This window comes from Ambystoma mexicanum, chromosome 9 (genome assembly GCF_040938575.1).
Source record: "Ambystoma mexicanum isolate Mex_15411 chromosome 9, UKY_AmexF1_1, whole genome shotgun sequence".
In the NCBI taxonomy this organism is placed as follows: Eukaryota; Metazoa; Chordata; class Amphibia; order Caudata; family Ambystomatidae; genus Ambystoma; species Ambystoma mexicanum.
In genome coordinates, this window is record NC_090931.1 from 575,653,027 (window position 1) to 575,671,291 (window position 18,265).

The window sequence follows — 18,265 nt, forward strand, 5'->3', positions numbered from 1 at the left end:
TAATGTTAATGCAGAACCGGAGGCTTGAATCCCCCTACCACTTTGAAACCAGCAAAAAGGAGGCGGAATACATACGGATTCACTGCAGTGACGGTTGCCAGACACATGCATGGTGGCCATCGTTACCTTTCCTTTCCTTGGTCTGGGCGTTAAGTCGTGGCTATCAAGGAATCACCTGGATTCGTGTAGTTTTTTCCACCCTGATCGGGAAGGGATCAAAATTTGCTAGAGCAGACAGGACTTGATCGCAGATGGGGACGGGTCTGGGGGATCATAAGCCTCACTGAAAATGAGCACCTGAATGCTCTTGCAAACCCAGTAGGAGTTATTGATATTCACTTGGGATTCCATTGCTCACTGACTCACTGTTCTGATTTTATTTGTGTGGGGTGTAGACGTACGGAAGCAATAATCTGAAGCAGATCGGCGTCATACTGCAGCGCGGAATACTACTGCTGCTGCTCCTCTGCTTCCCCTGCTGGGCTCTCTTCATCAACACTGAGAACATTCTGTTACTGGTACGGCAAGACCCAGACGTGGCCAGGTCAGTGATGTTTGTGATGAAACCATGTCTGCACAATGTTATGTCTAGAACAAGAAACAGCTCTCACATTGCACATTTATCCTTGCAAGATGAAAGTCCTCTTGTCACTATGAGAGTGCTTGTGACAGCTGCTGTAATGTGAAGTGTTAAAGAGAATTGGATTCCATTTTTAACCATGTATTTTCACGTCCCAGGATTGCTTGACAGATTTGCCTTTTTGTTTGTTTATTCTTCTCACTTCTGAGCCCTGTGATAATCAGTTGCAACATGGACCTAAGTTATGGAAATAATATTTAGCCAATAAAGTGGATGATAATAACCTATCAAATTGGGTATTCAGTTGATTAACTTTCAATTTTGAAGTGCACTTGTAGGGTTCAGACTGTGGCCATCCATCAGTTTGGTGGGATAGAATGACTCCAAAGTATACGCACACCATTTCCCAGTCCTGGGCTTTCATGAAATAACAATGTATTCTGGGAGCTGTAGTCTTTTAAATTCAATTAGACATAAGTAGCCGATTCATGTGATTTGCAAAAAAGGAAGCCCAGGACTGGAAAGTGGTGACCTGTTGTCATGAAGCTTTCTGGAAACTTTATCCTCAGTACTTTGTTAGCATGTCTTCTTGAGGGCCTCTGGACCTCTTGGCAAATGTGGGACACTTATTCTTGGTTCCCAGGTAGATTTATTGTTCCAGTCCGACCCTGAATGTTGGAGTTTGTTTGTGTCAATGCTGTTTGCTTTTATGTATGCGTGCATGCTAGGAGTTGTGTGACTGGTGGATGAATGCATAGGTAAAAATGTTGTATGTGAGTGTGTGTGCCAGCCCCAACTCCTACATTTATCAGCCAACAGGTCACTAAATTTAGGAGTCGGGGCATGGCATCAGGGTTGGACCTAGGATACAATTTCAGGGGGAGGAGCTAAGACTTAAATGTTGGGAGAGGTGCTAACTTCAGAGGCTATGGGGCAGAGGCTAACTTACTTGTGTGGGGGCATCTAACTAAATTGTGCATTCGAATGAGACTATTCTGGTGATGCTTCAATGTTACAAGCAGTTAACCCTCTCCTTCATTTCTGAAATGTCACACTTATGGACTGGTGTGAGAATGAGCTGTCTTATGTCCTATGTCCCCACTTCCCTTCTAATCACTCCCCTGGCCTGGAAGTGCTAACCCCACATCATGATTTCAATTGCCTAAAAATGTATGCATATGAATGCAGGTGCTAAAAGTGAAATGTTTTATTAATTGAAAGACCATTGTTAACAGCGAAGCCCAGGCACCATTAAACGTCAGTGTCCTGTTCCATCCGATATGGCTCTGTACGTCAACCAGGCAGGGGCGCAGCCAGCCTCACCATTTTGGGGGCTAGATTACAGTTTTGAAAGCAGCTAGTGAGTGGGGTCAATAAAATAATTGCGCTGTTGGACTCTCCACTGAGGGATGGTGTCTGGGCTTTTCAGCTTTTACAGTTGAAAGGGTCCCTCAAGCAGCTGCCCCATATTGGCAGTCTTATGACACAGAAACATACTGAGAGTCTGCAGCTTTTAACCACCTTTCTGCATTCTTTTGATTTCATTATTGATTTAAGCACTCCATAGGTGCCTTGGACTATTTTCCCAAACGGTAAGGCACGGGGTGCCCCCCCCAACATCAAGATGAAATGGGCCCCCACCAGCCCTGACATATCTTCATCCAGTCCTGCTCCCACTTCCCTCCCAATTCCCTGAGCCCTGTTAGGAAGCTGAATAGCGGTTTCGTATTCCCTTTGGCCATTAGTCGTACCACCCCAATTCAGTGGCTATTTAATTTCATAACGCTATGCCAATCACTGGAGGCGTAGGCCATCTAAAAGCTGAGCCCAGAAGGTAAGACATGACCAAAGCAAACATAAGTCTTGCTACAGGGCTAAACTGGACCACATTGAATGTAGGCAAGTCTAGCCAGTAATAACACTTATGTTGCACAGCCAACCTGGACATGCTTTCTGCGGCATGGCATTTTAACTGGCTGGGAGTCCTTGTATGGTAATACTGGCATATATTGGTGCAGCCTGCATGCACATACATTGGAACAACCAGCATGAATATATTTTTATACTGGCATATATTGTGAGCAAAGGTTGGTGACTTGCAACTATTAGGTTGTTCCATGTGCTACCATACAAAACCAATTGCAAACGGTATGGCTTTCTACCCAAATTGCAAAGCAAGTGCTGTAAAATGCATAATTTTAACCCAATGTTTCAAACGTTTTCGTGGGAGTGAGAAACCCCCTCAAGCGCCCCTTGGTTGGTTTGTTTTCCCTTACTGTGCTGTAGATCCTGCATAATTGGTGCAAACATTTAAGCCTCTTCAGTTCAGAAATTCACCAGCCTCTACTGTACCTCATCTACCAGCCTCTACTGTACCTCATCTGTCACTGTGTATGATGTGTGTTTTAATGAGCACACAGCGGCAGGGTTCTCCTCACGCACCACACGCTGACATGCCATCCTACATATATTTATGCATGTGATACAAAAGTTAGTCTGGCATAAACCTCTCTTCAGTAGAGAAATCTAACTTTGCTGTAGTTGATTTGCAGTTGTAGTAATAAAGCATATTTGTGTCCTCCACACAAACTCAAGGGGAGATTTCCCGCATCTCCTGTTTGCAGCAGTGCCTCCGCTGGCCCAGTGCAAAAAATTGTAAGGGGGCCTCACCAAATGTTTTGCCCCGGGCCTCACCAACCCTTGTGACAGCCCTGGGGACCAGCAATAGCAATGCAACAACAAACTGTTACAAACAGCCAATGAAAACTACCATTCTGTTGTTACTAGGCAGTATTTTGATAAATTTTGTATAGTAACCAGAATGTGCAGTTTTCATTGGCTGTTCTGACTGACATGATGGCGTGTTGTTATTGCCACAGGAGGCAGCGCAGCGCCACCTTCGTTTCACGAGTTACTGTGAACTGAAGGTGTCTAGGCGTGGTGTTGGTCTTCGAGAGAGACTGCTGCAGTGCTTTGTTGCATGCGGCCTAGATGCTGATGGCTGGGCCCTGCTTTTTCACTCACACTAGCACCTGCCAGTCTGCCACTGCTCCCCCGCCAGGCCCCGACACGAGACAGAGAGTCCCCGCCAGCAGCCGACTTCAAAATCAGGTAAGTGGACACTCTCTGACCGTGTAACTTAATCAGTGTGAAGATTCCAAAGTCCGGCCAGGCCGTCCCTGAATGGCGGCGCGGTCCCCTGGTGGTGTCCACACTCCTCCTGGGGCCTGGCTGGGCCTGGGCCCTTGCCAGGACTAAGGACCCAGAGCCGGGACTCAGGAGTCACTGAGCCAGGAGGACACCAAGAGACCCACCGCCGCCCGGGCCCGGCTGTCTTGTGTTCACGCTTCTAGTCACTGAGGTAGCCCCCCACCACATACAAAGGCAGATGTCTGTCTGGAAGCCCTTTCGAGAGGGAGAGCGAGTGTGCCACGAATCGCTAGCTTTGGTCCTGATGGTTAGTTGGACATGACGTAAGCAGAGGACTGTCTGTTTGAGATTGTTCCGTTCAAGAGGAGTCAAAGAGGGACCAGCATCTTTGTCATCGTTCTAGTCATGTGCGTCACGGTTCTCATCAGTGGCCATTTGTGTTGATGTCCTCGAAGGCTCCGTTTTGTTGTAATTTGGCACTCCTACTCCTTTGAACTCAGTGGCGTTTGGTGTTTACTAGTGATTTTCATTAGCCTCAGTGTTGAACCCTGAAGTGACTATACATTTCTTCATCCGTGTTTTTTTTTACCATGTGTTTGCTGCCAGTACTATGTGGCTCTTGTCCCCCAACGTGCAGTTTCCCCCTTGGGAATTCAGGATGGTGTAGGTATGAGGCCAGTATTGTGCCCTCCAGGAGTGCTGTTTTCAGTGCTGTTATGTTGTTCTTCCAGTTCCGAAATGTTTTTCTGTCGTCAAAGTGAGTACCCCAGATGTTTTCGGACTATATTATGATAGGGTACCGTTGAACTCGTGTTTGTTTATCAGGCTGTTAGGGGGCGCTCCGCCTTCGCAGGTGTTTCCTGACCCTTTATCATCCGGAATATAATGCTCGCATGGGTTTTTAATGCGCTGCCTAGGGTGTTGGTGTGAGGCGCTCCGATCTTTGCTCCGATGTGCGTGCCATGTATTCTTTAGTCTTTGCTAGTCATTGTAGCATGGGACCAGGGATTGGGATGGCACAGCGTCACCCGTCATGTAGTCCCGTTATATGTAACCAAAGGGTCCCTCACCGCTACGTAGGGGGCTCATTACGTTGTCCTCGGTTTCCCTTCCATCTGTGTCCCCGGGAATTGAGGCGGCATGGATTGGGAGTCCAGCTGTATGTGTTTCAAAAAACGATTACCACATTTTGGACGTACAATGCGTTTGGATGTTGGTTGGTTCGGGTGATCAGTACTACGAACATTGGTTGGTGTGTGCTGGGGTGGAACTCATTTGTACTTGCTGGAGGCCGCAATGCTCTGAATACACATTTGCCAACATGATTCATTCCACTCTGTCTCTGTGGGTGATTGCAGTTCGTGTTTTTTCTTTAAATTTGGGGACTTGTAGTCTGAGTTTTATGAAGAGATAAGCAGAACTACAAGTCGCAGAATGCAAAGAAAAGACCTAGACTGGATAAGCACCAGATTGGAATGGAACATGGAATTGGCAACTATGTGAATATTGGTTGGTTGCGTGAGCTGCAATATGTTGTTTGTTATCATTCCTTGTTTTTTGAGCTGCACTGTAAGAACATTAGCAGTAGTACTGGGAGCTGCGCTATATTATCATTGGGTTGTGGCCACAATACAAAAAGAGAGTGAATTTCAATGTATTCTCTGTGGGGGCTTGGGCTCTGCACAGCAACTACCGCAAATGCTGCATAGAGCTTCTCCGAAGAGGACGGATTTTCCTCCCAACCATTTGCAACCCTACAGAAGTAATACAATGCTGGCGTGCACCATGTCAATTAGAAGGATCAGGCCATGTAGTCTTGATAATCACACAGGACCTCATCAGTCAGAGTCTGGTGTTACCGGTAATACTCGGTGTCATTTCCAGTACCGTCTATTTTTTAAATACTGCCTAATTAAGGGTTGGGATTGTATGGAGTATTTCCTGCAGGCAAGGGGTTCATAGAAAGTACTGTATGGGGTAATATGTGTTATCTTAGCCCCATGCAGTACTTTTCTATGTACCCCAGGCAGGAAATATCACTTTTGACCCCAACTCAAAATTTAGGTCTTATTTAAAAAAAACAGGTGGTATTTACAATATCACTTTTTTTTTTTTACCATTACCACCATACTCATAATGTTCCCCACAGAGTAAAACATACGTACAAGGCTGACACTGGGCATGAGCAGGCAGCTGGAGAAATCATGACGTAGGGCCTGCAGATGTGCCCGAGTGGCGAGCCAGCATAGGGCAGGCCATTTTATTGATTTATGTATTGTTCGCCTAACAAGCAAACAATAAATAAATAAAATGGTAAGCCATCTTGACGTGATTGTTGCTTGGCATGCTTGTATTGCAGCACACAAGTACATAACACCCATTGCAGTTTATTAACATTTGACACCGCGCCCTCGGGCTAAAGAACCGAAAAAGCACATACGTGTGATGTGGCCAGATTCTTGGTGTCCCCATGGCAGCAGGTTGGGACACCGAGTTCAGTGTCAGGGCGGCGGGCGCCCTGTAATAATATTATCTAATAACATATAGTTTTATATAGCGCTACAAACCCTCAGGTATCTAAGTTGATATTATTATCCCACTGCGTGGTACTCAGTTCTTCGACCTCAAAAGGATAAAGGACTGAGTTGGCCTTGACAGGATTTGAACCGGCATCAGCAAGCTGTGCCCAGATGTCAGAATGAGCACTCAACTTGCTGTGCTATCTGACAAGCTAGTGCAGCTTTTTGAAGTTAAGAAAATAATTCAGTAGATTGCTCACAAGTGTATTGTTCACACCACAGCAAACATTCCATAACGTCAACTAGCAATAGCATAGCGAAACATAACATGACCCAGCACAGCATGCCACAGTGTAATAAAAGAAGCGTAGCGGAGAGTACCATAGCACAGCATACTTACATAGTATAGCACAAGGCTAATGAACATTCCATAATACATTTCATAAAATAACACAACTAAGTATAGCAATGAATCATAGCATACCCGCGCATAAGGGTGTGTCATGAACATGCGTCATTTCTTTTAACAGTGATCGAATGCATGCGACAAGTGTTTATCTAGGCCATGCTGCAAGGTGGTATGGGTTATTGAAGTACAACTATGCAAGTGTGTGTTACATGCATATCGCAGAACTTTGCGGCTTAACACTAATTGGCTGCCGAAACACCCTTTACAGCTGGACGATTGTGCTTGTGACTGAGTCCTTTGGCCTTCACAGACCTGAGAATGATCTCCACTTTCCCGTATCACACGGCTGTCCATGGTATTATGGAATCTATCATGTACTCAGACTGAAGGCCACTGTAGTGCAGGGGTCTGCATCCTGCGCCTCATCTGATGCTTTCCCCATCCATCCCACTACTAGCCTGTACCAGCAGTTGCTGCAGCACCAAATATGTGACATGGAGCAGCAGCAGTGTGATGGGCTGGTGGTGGGTCGATCTAGGTCTATCATTGAGCTGGCCCGGGCCGTGGTGCCCGCACTGTGGGCGGCGGCCGCCAGCCCCAGGGACGGCTTTATTGGGCCAAGATTTTTTGGGCCCTGGCACTTATTTTTTTACAAATTAAGCACTGGTAATGGGGGACAGGAAGGGAGGATTTATGTTAAGTGTTACATGTGATATGTTTAACGGTTATTGTTGTGTATCGTCTTGTCATGTCTGTTGTGTATAATGTACATGGAAAAGCAATGACAAAAAGCAGTACTGCATGATCGTTTTTTCACACTGTGTCATAGTAAGTGTGACAGATTGTAGAGTACAAAATACAGTATCATGGAGATGACATACAAAGAAGTGAAGTATTGAAGTATTGTGAATTGCATTATTGTTATACTAACTCACAAGGTTGGGAAGGCATTGATAAGACAGGATGGGTGCAGAGACACCATTGTCATATATTTGCCAAAGTTTGCCAGGATATGCAGATAGGATCACCAAGTACCATGATCAATGGATTCCAGATTTGAAAGGGGAAGGTTTACCCCAGTTATGGCCCAAAGGAGGGTTGTTTGATAAGAATGTTCTAGACATGGTAGCAACCTGTTTGTTTGTGAAATACAAGGGTAGACAGCTCCAGAACAGATGAGAAATATTAGACTTGTGGATGCTCTTCGAGGAAGTGCCCCCATGTAAGGCAAAAGAACAGGGCAAATCTCCCCTGGCAGCAAATAGTAGTGGAAGAAAGGGGGAAGAGAAGGAGGGCAAGATAGAGGTTGCACGACTATATCCCCTCCTGCCAAAGCCAGTACCAGCAGAAGGGTATAGTGACCGGGTGTATATGTCAAAACCCACATCCCCCTCCACACCCCAACCAAGCCCCAGCACCACCCCCATATGAGTGTCCAAGAACAAGTGGACAGGTGAGTACCTCAGCAATAGATATCAAAAAGTTCACTCAAGATTTAGACTCACAATTAATGATGGCCCGGAAAGAATCAACACGATTAAGAGATATATGTGAACAAGGAAGCTTTGTTACCCCCAGAGCAGAACAAACACAGATGTCACAACCACATGAGAGGTCAACAGTAATAATACACCCACGAGAATAATAGAATAGATCAGGCTGTCACCAAGATGGGTGCGGAAGGAGGGACATGGCATCGGATAGAGAGGAAGAATATTGGTGCGACATAGAAGAGCAAGAAGAAGAGAGGAGGTTGGGGTGTGCAACAGGTGGGGTGGCGGCAGGAAAAGAACAGTCTCCCTTGGGGAGGGTGATGGAAGAAGAATGGAATGGAAGGTTGAGGAATAGGATGGGAGGAATGGCAGTGTTAGGGAAAAAGGGAGCGAAGGTAAGTACAGGGAACTCAATAAGAAACAAATTACAATTACCATTGATACACAGAGGGGGAGGAAGACACAATTATATACCCTGGGCTCAGATGGATAAAGCAAACTTACTAAAAACTCTACCCCCGCTCTCGGGAGGGGCAAGTAAGTGGATATACACATTTGAGAAAAACACTGCTGGGGTCCCTTTAGCAGTAGGTGATGTCAAACATGTATGAGTGTCTGCAGTAGGTGATCAAGCTAACAGGGTGTGGGCAAAGGCAGTATTTCCTGGATTAACACTAGACTGTGACCGCCATGATGGGGCATCTTTTAACACAGTAAGAGCAAGATTATGGGATGCAATAAGAGACACTTTTCCAGATACACCAGACTTACAGTCTGTAATGCAATGCACAATGGGAGAGGAGGAAGATGCGATGGCCTTCATGCTCCGGGTGCAGGAGATGTGGAGGGCAGAGACGGGCACGGCTTGGGATCAATCAACCTCCCTGTTCTATTTCATAATCAAAAGAGGGCTTCCGAAAGAAGTCCAGAAGACTCTTGATAAAATCGATGGGATAGAAGCCAAAGGCTGGCCAGAAATACAGAGCATCATAGTACACCATTGCAAAAGAATCAAAGAAAGAGAAAGAGAGATAGCCCAAAAGAGACTGGCAGACGAGGCAAAATTAATTCAGACGAAACTAGTGAAGGTCACTGCAGCAGTAGCTGCCCTTCCAGCAGAAAGAGAATGAGTGGAGGAGGAAGGGCAGATAGCCATACAAGCAAGGATGGCCGCAAATTGGCCTGGGAATGGACAGGAACAGTGCAATATGAGGCACAATACGGAGGGCCACAATGGCCAGCAAGGAGCGCCCATGGAGGAAGAGGTGGGTACAGGGAGTCCAGAGGGGGCAGATACGGGTACGGAAGGTATGGAGGACAAGGTCCCAGGGGAGGAGGAGGACAAGGGGCACGTTGGAACTGTGGGAGGTGAGGGCATTGTTCAAGAGAGTGTCGAAACCGCCCCATGAACCCCTACCAGAATGAACAACAATATGGCCATCCCCACCCAGGAAGCCCACATGGGTTGCCTATGGGTGGTGGTAGGAGAGAAGAGCAACCTGATCCTAGGTACATAGACGAACAAAGAGCATCTCCACAAAACCCACAACACCCACAGTCCCAAAAACACATGGCCCCGGTTCGTGGAAATCCCTTCGTTACGACAGCAAATGGTGCCCACGCACCCTTCAGAGGAACAGCAGTGGTGTAAGGCAATATCATTCACAATGGGGAGAACAGAAGATATTCTGCATACTATAGCCCATAGAAAGCACTTGCGTGTCCAGTACTATCAACGACCCTCGATGCAGCTGGAGAACCACTGGTGGGGGCGGAGATAGGGAACACCCAGTTCATTTTTATGGTGGACTCAGGAGCAGAAAAATCGTGCCTACGAGAAGGGAGATTTCCGCTGTCTAATCATAAAATGGAGACACAGGGGTTTTCTGGGGCAGTGGTCGAGGTTCCATACACAGAAGAATTGCAGGTAAACGTGGGGGGAAAAACAGTGCGAGCACCCTTACTGTATTACGAAGACTCGCCCCTAAATTTGCTAAGGAGGGATATCCTTCGCAAGCTCAATATGACTATATTATTCACAGAGAGAGGGATAGTATGCTCAACTCCTGGGATATGTGCAATGCGAGCAGTGCTAGTAATACACACACAAGCCACGGCACAGCAGGTGCATGGAATACCTGTAGATTCGGACATGTTCCTCCAAAGGTTAAAAACATTGGCTCGAGTTGTGCCCGAGTTAAAACGCCAAGAATGGAGAGTGCCATCAGAATTAGTTTTTCGTCCCATAGCCCGCCCGAGATAGTGCCAGGGTCGGTGGTGTCCCTAGACTTACATAGGGTACACGTATCATCACAAAGGAGAGCAGTGATTGGACTAGACATACAAAGATGTGAATGGCGAACAGTGTTGTGCATAAATGCCAACACAGCCTTGCGTGATTTGTCTGATGAGGAGCTTTTCACGGACTCAGACAGTGATGGGGAAATAATAATGGAGCTAGCAATTCCCTGTGACATAATGATTCAGAACAGACAAGTGGCACTCCCATGTATGGCCGTAGTGAGCGCACCACCAGCATTTTTCAATGAAGACATGCAACATGTACCGGCAGACTTGTGGACAACTGGCCCACATGACTTGGGATTGTTGCGTGAGGTGACACCTGTAAAAATAAAACTCAAGCCAGGGGCATTGTTGCCCTGGGTAAAACAATACCCCCTGTCACGAGAGGCAGAAGAAGGAATAAAAGAGTCAATACATGCCTTATCACAGCAAGGGATCATAGTACCTTCAAATTCTCCTTGTAACTCTTGCATCTATCCCATCAAGAAGGCAAAGGGAGGTGCTTGGAGGATGATACAGGATCTACGCCCCCTTAATGACATCATACAAAAAGGGTTCCCACTTGTCCCGAACCCTGCATTGATCCTGTGCAGCATACCCAAAGATGCGTCATGTTTCACAGTAGTGGATTTGAAGAATGCATATTTCCCAGTACCACTTGATCCCGAGCCGCAGTATCTGAGAGCCTTTACCCTGGGGGGGGATATGAACACTGCAGAGTACCCCAGGGATACTGTGAGAGCCCAAGTATATTTAACAGAATTTTACATGAGGATCTTGGGAATATTGACACAAAGAGCACGATCATTCAGTACGTAGATGACCTCTTGATTTTTGGAAAGAATAGGGATGAATGCAGACAGGATTCCGTAACACTATTGACATTAAAAAAGAGACTATTCACTTGACAGTATTTGGTATGTAGAATTCAGTCTAAGATGTCCATAGAACACTTTAGAAAATCAAAGGTGGTAATCAATTGCAGAGGACTTTGTTCTTTGGGCGAATTCAATCTTACATTATTTAGAAATATATCACATTAAGGTTTGGTTGTCAGCTTTGAGTACGCACTATCATCTTGATTACCAGAGATAAGATTAGATCAATACAGTAGAGGTGTACATTTCCCAATTGTGCCAATCCAAGACAAAGTATTCAACTTTTTTCAGTGAGAGCCATGATAGAAATTACCACTTGCTGAAGAATTGAAGAAATGTTGGTGAAAATGCTTTATTTCACAAGGTGTTTGTATTTTCTCAAAAGGTATTTGTATGCTCTCTGTATTTGTGGTCTCATAAACAAATTAGCATATGATGGGGCAAATTTAGACCCCATCGCAGTCCCTTGTAGTTGTATATATATCACTCTGTCAAAACAAAAAATGTTGGGGCTTCCAAGATGAACGCCGGGGCGATGAGACGCATCTAAGCCGCTCTCCGCCCGGGCCGCCGAAAATGAGCACAACGTAGACAGCAGAAGAGAGCAGAACGGTCGGTACACCATCCCTACACCCTTCAGCCCCCCCCCGGTGGGATCATCACAGCCCCGGGCTGAGGATCACGGTCAGACAAGATCGAGGGACGGACTGCCCCTTCCCCATCGGGAGGAATCGAGATATTGTCCGGGAGCGGAGCCGAGTGAAGCGGCCAGCAGAAGGGAAAAGGCCCAGCAGTGGACCGAGGAGGGCGGGTGGCCCCCTCTTCACCGAACGCGCAGCAGCAATACCTCGGTCCTCGGGGCGGTGGAGGAGTGGGCTGAGGGGTGCTGCCCTTCCCTCCCGTGGTGCCGTTCAGGACCGCCCCTGGAGAGGGGACGGCCCCGGGCAAAGGTGGATGGCGGGAGTAGTCCGAGGAGCCGGTGTGGAGCTCTCCTGCCGACACCACGCACAAGCGCCCCTGCGGGGAGGAGAGGCTGCAGAAAGACACCGGAGCGGACAGCGGGGACACGGGTGGACCGTTCCACAGACGGTCCCGCATGCCGGCGCACTATTGGAGGTGAGACCCGCCAAGGGAAGGGCACAAGGCAAGACCCCGAGACTCTGAAAGCGGGGGAGAGGAGCGGCACGCACAGACAGAGGGGGACCCCGGGAGAGCTCCCGCATCCCGCCGAGGGGAAAAGTCCCAGGGGAGAGGAAAAAGGCGCGCGAGGCCCATCCTGGTGAGCAGTCATAAGAAGGAGGGTGAAGAGACACTGCTTAGGGAAAAAATAAAAATAAAAATAAAAAAAATAATTCGGAGAGGAGGGGCAGGACCACCACGCCCCCCCCCCCCCTAGAACCCCAAGTGGGCCCATAAGAAGCGGGAGTACAGTGATTTAGGACCCACAACTGAGGCAGTAGACAATCAGTTACCCCACCAATCCGACAACATATGAGCAGCAACAAGTTAAGAGGACCCCCTCTACGCAGCAGAAGCACTTAAAGGGGATTCACGGACCATGGGAAAGGGACCCCAGGAGGAACACTTCAGAGGGGAACCCTGCCTAGGAAAAACAGGATAAGGAGACATGGAGCAGCCCGGATACTATAGCTCACAGAACGGTGGACACGGGAAGGGTACGCAAGGTAACGAATACATTAGCCCAAATCCGTCCCCGGACGCGTTCCCGCATGTAACTTAGGAGAACAACGGGGGAGAGACAACCAGACAACACTAGGACCTCAGGGAAACACTAAAGAGCCCAACGGCACCTTAGGAGCAGCAATAGAATATGTCGAGAGCCAAAGGGAAAGGAAACGCCATGTAACACACATCACAGCCCTCAAAACAAGATGCAAATATTCTGCAAATGTGGTCAACGGACAATGCATCACAACCAAGAGGGAAGAACTATGAGGACCCCCAAACGGAGGGCGACACCCCTACCCATCACCAAAAACTGCCCTCGAGAGAGAGAGTACATGCAATCATGGTTCCAGGACCTACAAGAAAAATTCATGTCTACGGTGCAGGAACAATTTGCAACTATGAAAAATGACATGAAGCAAGTAGTTCAGGACATTAAACTAGATATAGCCAAATTGGAGGAGAGAACGGACACAATTGAAAGATCAATCCAGAGTGTCGAAGAGGACTCATATCAGATTAGCGAAACACAAGAACACCCGGTGAGACTCACCCACAACCTGGAAATCCAACGCGAAGATCCGAAGAACCGCTCCAGACGGTCCAACATGGCCGAATCAGTCCTCGACAAAGACCTGAAAATGGCAGTGAAGGAAGTGTTCAGAGATATCCTAGATGCACAAGAGACAGAAATCATCGGGGTGGACATAGTCCACAGGGTTGGACCGAAGAGATCAGGAGCACCTGGAGAAAGACCACGGGATGTCCTAGTCGCTCTCTCCTCCTACCCACAAAAAGAGCAGATACTGAAGAGGAAAGAGAAATGGAACATATCAGAATGAACGGTCAAGAAATACAGTTATATCAAGACTTAACTCCGTTTACGCTGCAAAAAAGAAGAGCGATGGCCCCTCTAGTCAAGGCGTTGGTGGCAAAACAAATCTGCTACAAATGGACCCTCCCATTTGGGCTGTTGTTCACATGGGAGGGGAAGCAGAGAAGAGTGACCACTTGGGAAGAAGGCCTAAACATAATGGGTTTCCAAGAAGACGAAGAAGAAACAAATGAGCGGAAATCTAGGCGGGAACAATTGAGAAAATCGAGAGGCTGGGAAACGATCAAACAAAGGAGGACAAACACAGGAAGGGCGAGCTGCAAGTAGTAGCCATGAAAGGATCAAGAGATAAGGATAGACGTTGGCAAATGCGAGGCGGTGATCAAACTAGGATCCCACGGGGGGGGGGGCGGGTGGAGCCGATTGAACTATGAACTGCTACAAGACGCACTGAGGCGGCGACCCGGGAAGGACCTGACGGCTTGGAATCCGGTAAGGATAGACGGAAATGTGGGGTTTAGGATCCCATACAAAAATATCCCCTGAGAGTAAGGAGGGCAGGGAGCGACGGGCGCAACGCCCTAGCATCAATAGGAACCCTCGCCCTACTCAGGGGCAAGTTGTTTGCTTTACAGTTATTAGTTGGAGGGAATGTTTATGGGAGGGGGTGGCGGGGGCACAAACACAGGAGAGTCAGTAAGGAAGGAGATCCAAAGACAAGATACATGAACTCTACATAATGGGGAAGATACCCATTGTAACACACAACATCAGGGGCATGAACCATCCAACAAAACGGGTAAAACTGGAGAAGCAGCTCAAAAGGGAAGGTGCGGATATCCTACTGCTCCAAGAAACACATATCAGAACAAGGGACAAACCGAAAACCCACATTAGGGGGTATAAAATATGGGCACAAGCAAATGCATCTGAAAAAAGAGCAGGGGTACTCATTGCGATAAGGGAAGGGAGGGATTCCAAACTGGAGGACACACTCACTGATAATGAAGGGAGATAAGCGTTTGCCAATGTGGTTATAGAAGGTCATAGTATCACCCTAGCGTCAGTTTATGCGCCCAATATGGGGCAGGAGGGTTTTCTTAGAGAGGACCTGGAGAAATTGGAAGGATTTTCAAGGGGGGAGGTGATCCTGGGAGGGGATCTCAATATGGCATGGAACCCTCAATTAGATAGAAGTGCTGGGCGTATGCACGGCCAAGGGGCACCCTCAAAACGCCTCAAACAGCAGATGGACCAGATGGCCCTAAACGATGCGTGGAGAGAGCTGAAGGGGGAACAAAGGGGGTATACTTACTTCTCACACGTTCATAATTCCATGTCAAGAATAGATTATTTCTGGGCATCAGTGGGGCTCATGGGTAGGATACAAGGGTTGGAGCTGGGAGCCATTGCTGTGGCTTGAGCTGAATCTCCCGGGGAAAGCAAATGGGCTTGGCGGCGGAGGCTACCCATGGACCTAATCCAGGACCCAATAACAGGGGACAGGGGAATGATAGAAGAATACTTCAGGCAAAACGACATAGGGGAAGTCTCTATGGGTACAGTCTGGGAGGCGTTCAAAGCAGTTATCCGTGGTAAGATGATGGCAATGAAAATCACGAAGGAGAAACAGAGGTATAGGTGGGAAAAGGAGCTGGAAGCATCAATAGCAGACCTACAAGAGAAAATCTGGAACCACCCCACTAGGGCATTAAAGAAATCGCTGAAACACACGCAAGGCCAATTAGAGATGCTGCACACAAAAGGGGCAGAAAGGAATCTACTCTACCTAAAACAAAGATATTACATAAAAGCGAACAAAGCAGACAGGCTCCTGGCAAGACAACTTCGCGCTAAACAAAAAGAAACTACAATTAAGAGTATAAGAAACTCAAAAGGGGAGCTACTGACGCACACACAAGACATGGGGGAGGCATTTACAGAATACTACCAAAACCTTTACTCCACAGATCACCCGGATGTGGAAGCACAACATACATATCTAGAATCCCGCCCCATTCCACAAATATCAGAAGAAGATAGACAGGCCCTGGAGAACCCAATAAGGGAAGAAGAAGTTAAAAAAGCAATAATTGAACTCCGGGTAGGCAAGGCTCCCGGTCCAGATTGCTTCACGGCCCCTTTCTATAAAAAGTATGCAGACTTGATGACCCCAGTCCTAACGAGGCTTCTCAACTCATTCAAGGATAGCGGTAATGTGACCCCCACAATGAACGAGGCGAAGGTCCTAGTCTTTCATAAAACAGGGAAAGATCTGACATACCCAGCATCATATAGACCTATTTCCCTGATAAACATAGACGCAAAAATATATACAAAGATCCTAGCAGCAAGGCTATCCCCGCTTCTCCCACAATTAATCAACCTAGAACAATCGGGCTTCATCCTGGGTAGACAAACCCATGATAACCTCAGGAGGCTCATTCATCTAGTTGAAAAAATAGGCATGACACACACCCCGGCGATACTACTCTCTGTAGATGGCGAGAAGGCCTGCGACCGGGTGGAATGGTCCATGGTCTTTAAAGTTTTAAAATGTATGGGATTCGGGGAGCAATATATTGCAAGAATTAGAGCGAACTATAACTCCCTTGACCAGTAGAGTGGCTATCAACGGGGAGGTAACAGAAAGGGTAATGATATCACGGGGCACAAAGCAAGGCTGCCCGCTCTCCTCGCTACTGTACGCTATTTTTCTAGAACCGCTGCTTATAAAAATAAGGGAGTCCACTTGCATTAAAGGTATCGAAATGGCAGGAACGCAACACAAGGCAATAGCATACGCAGATGACATTTTAATAGCCTTAGAAGATCCGGGGAGTTCATTAGCGGCAGTCATTAGGGAGCTAGAAGTCTTCGGGCCATCTCAGGCCTAAAGATTAATAAGAAAAAAACGGAAATCCTAATGCTGGCGGGAGCTCGGGAAAGAATAGGAAGAGAGGCAAAACTATTGGACCTTAAGGTGGCAGAGGAAGGTATTAAATACCTGGGTATAACACTAAAGCACAAGGTAGGACTCCTATATGGGAAAAACTACCCGCAGCTTATATCAAGCATACGCAGAGACTTGGAAAGATGGAACCCTCTGATGATTTCTTGGTGGGGCAGAATACAATCGGTCAAGATGAACATCCTCCCAAAGCTCCTATATTACTTTCAGGCGCTCCCGGTGGGGGTCCCCAGCACATTATTTAAAACACTATCGAAGATGATATCATCCTTTGTATGGAAACGGAAAACCCCGAGAGTGGCCAGGGCGATCCTCACCGCACCAACCAGGGAGGGTGGGGTTGGTGCTTCCCCATTTCCAGAACTACTATTATGCGGCGCAACTAAAGGTCCTTCGGGAATGGATGGGGGACAACCCGCAGCCGATATGGGCAAAGCAAGACAGGGCAGTAGCGAGAACTCCGCTAGTCGAACTACTCTGGAAACAGAGACACCACAGACACCCCAACATAGGGCTAAGTGAAATAATGAAGACCACAATAGAGGCGTGGGATAGTCAAACACGGAAAGGTATAATGACCACTACGCTTGGCCCAGTCACACCCATATGTCGGAATCCACAATTCCCACCAGGGATGGAGCTAGGGGCATATGAAAGATGGGAGGAGGCAGGAATTACGAAAATCGGGGAAATGTTCATAGGCAATGAAATCAGGTCACATGAGTCCTGCTTCCCACGGACATCACTCTCCATACGTGATAAATATAAATACGAACAACTCAAACACTGGCTAAAATCTCCGAAAATAACCAAAGCAGCAACGAGAAACCTCACACAGTTTGAGAAATATGTTATTTCAAACACAGGGGAGAAGAAATGGGTATCGACACTCTACTCCTTTATAAACTCCCAGAAGGAAGATCAAGTACATGATCAAGTGGGGCGGAACGTTGGGGGAGGAACCAGCAAAAAAACAGTGGGTGGACCTATGGACACTGATTCCCAAGATGACGAAATCAGCACAGACAAGAGAAATGTGCATCAAAATAGTTACACAATGGCATGATACCCCAGAAAAGCTACATACAATGTTCCCCAGAACCTCAAATCAATGCTGGAGAGGATGCGAAGAGGTGGGAATGTGGAACATATCTGGTGGGACTGTAAAGGGATTAGACCTTTTTGGGGAGAGGTGAAGGGAGAGATGGGGAAAATGTTTCCAGATGTGGGACAAATGGGAGAGGGAGTATGGCTGTGTGGAATAAGAGATGAAACAGCCAGAAAGTACAAAAAGACACAATGGAGAAGCTTCATGGGACTCCTCATAGCAGCATGGTCGACAATAGCCCAGAATTGGAAAAAGAACGACACCCCACTGACATTCACATGGCTACAAAAAGTATGGTCCCAAATGGCAATGTAGAAGGTCACCCACACAAT

At 47.2% G+C, this 18,265-nt stretch overlaps 1 protein-coding gene across 1 annotated transcript in view; it reads left to right on the forward strand.

Annotated features, from left to right (window-relative positions):
* LOC138488296 (multidrug and toxin extrusion protein 1-like) overlaps nt 1-18,265 on the forward strand; it is a 419,915-nt gene that overhangs the window by 181,153 nt on the left and 220,497 nt on the right. Inside the window, exon 4 of the mRNA XM_069615179.1 lies at nt 396-544. Coding sequence (XP_069471280.1) covers nt 396-544 — 149 coding nt within the window. The remainder of the gene's footprint in view (nt 1-395; nt 545-18,265) is intronic.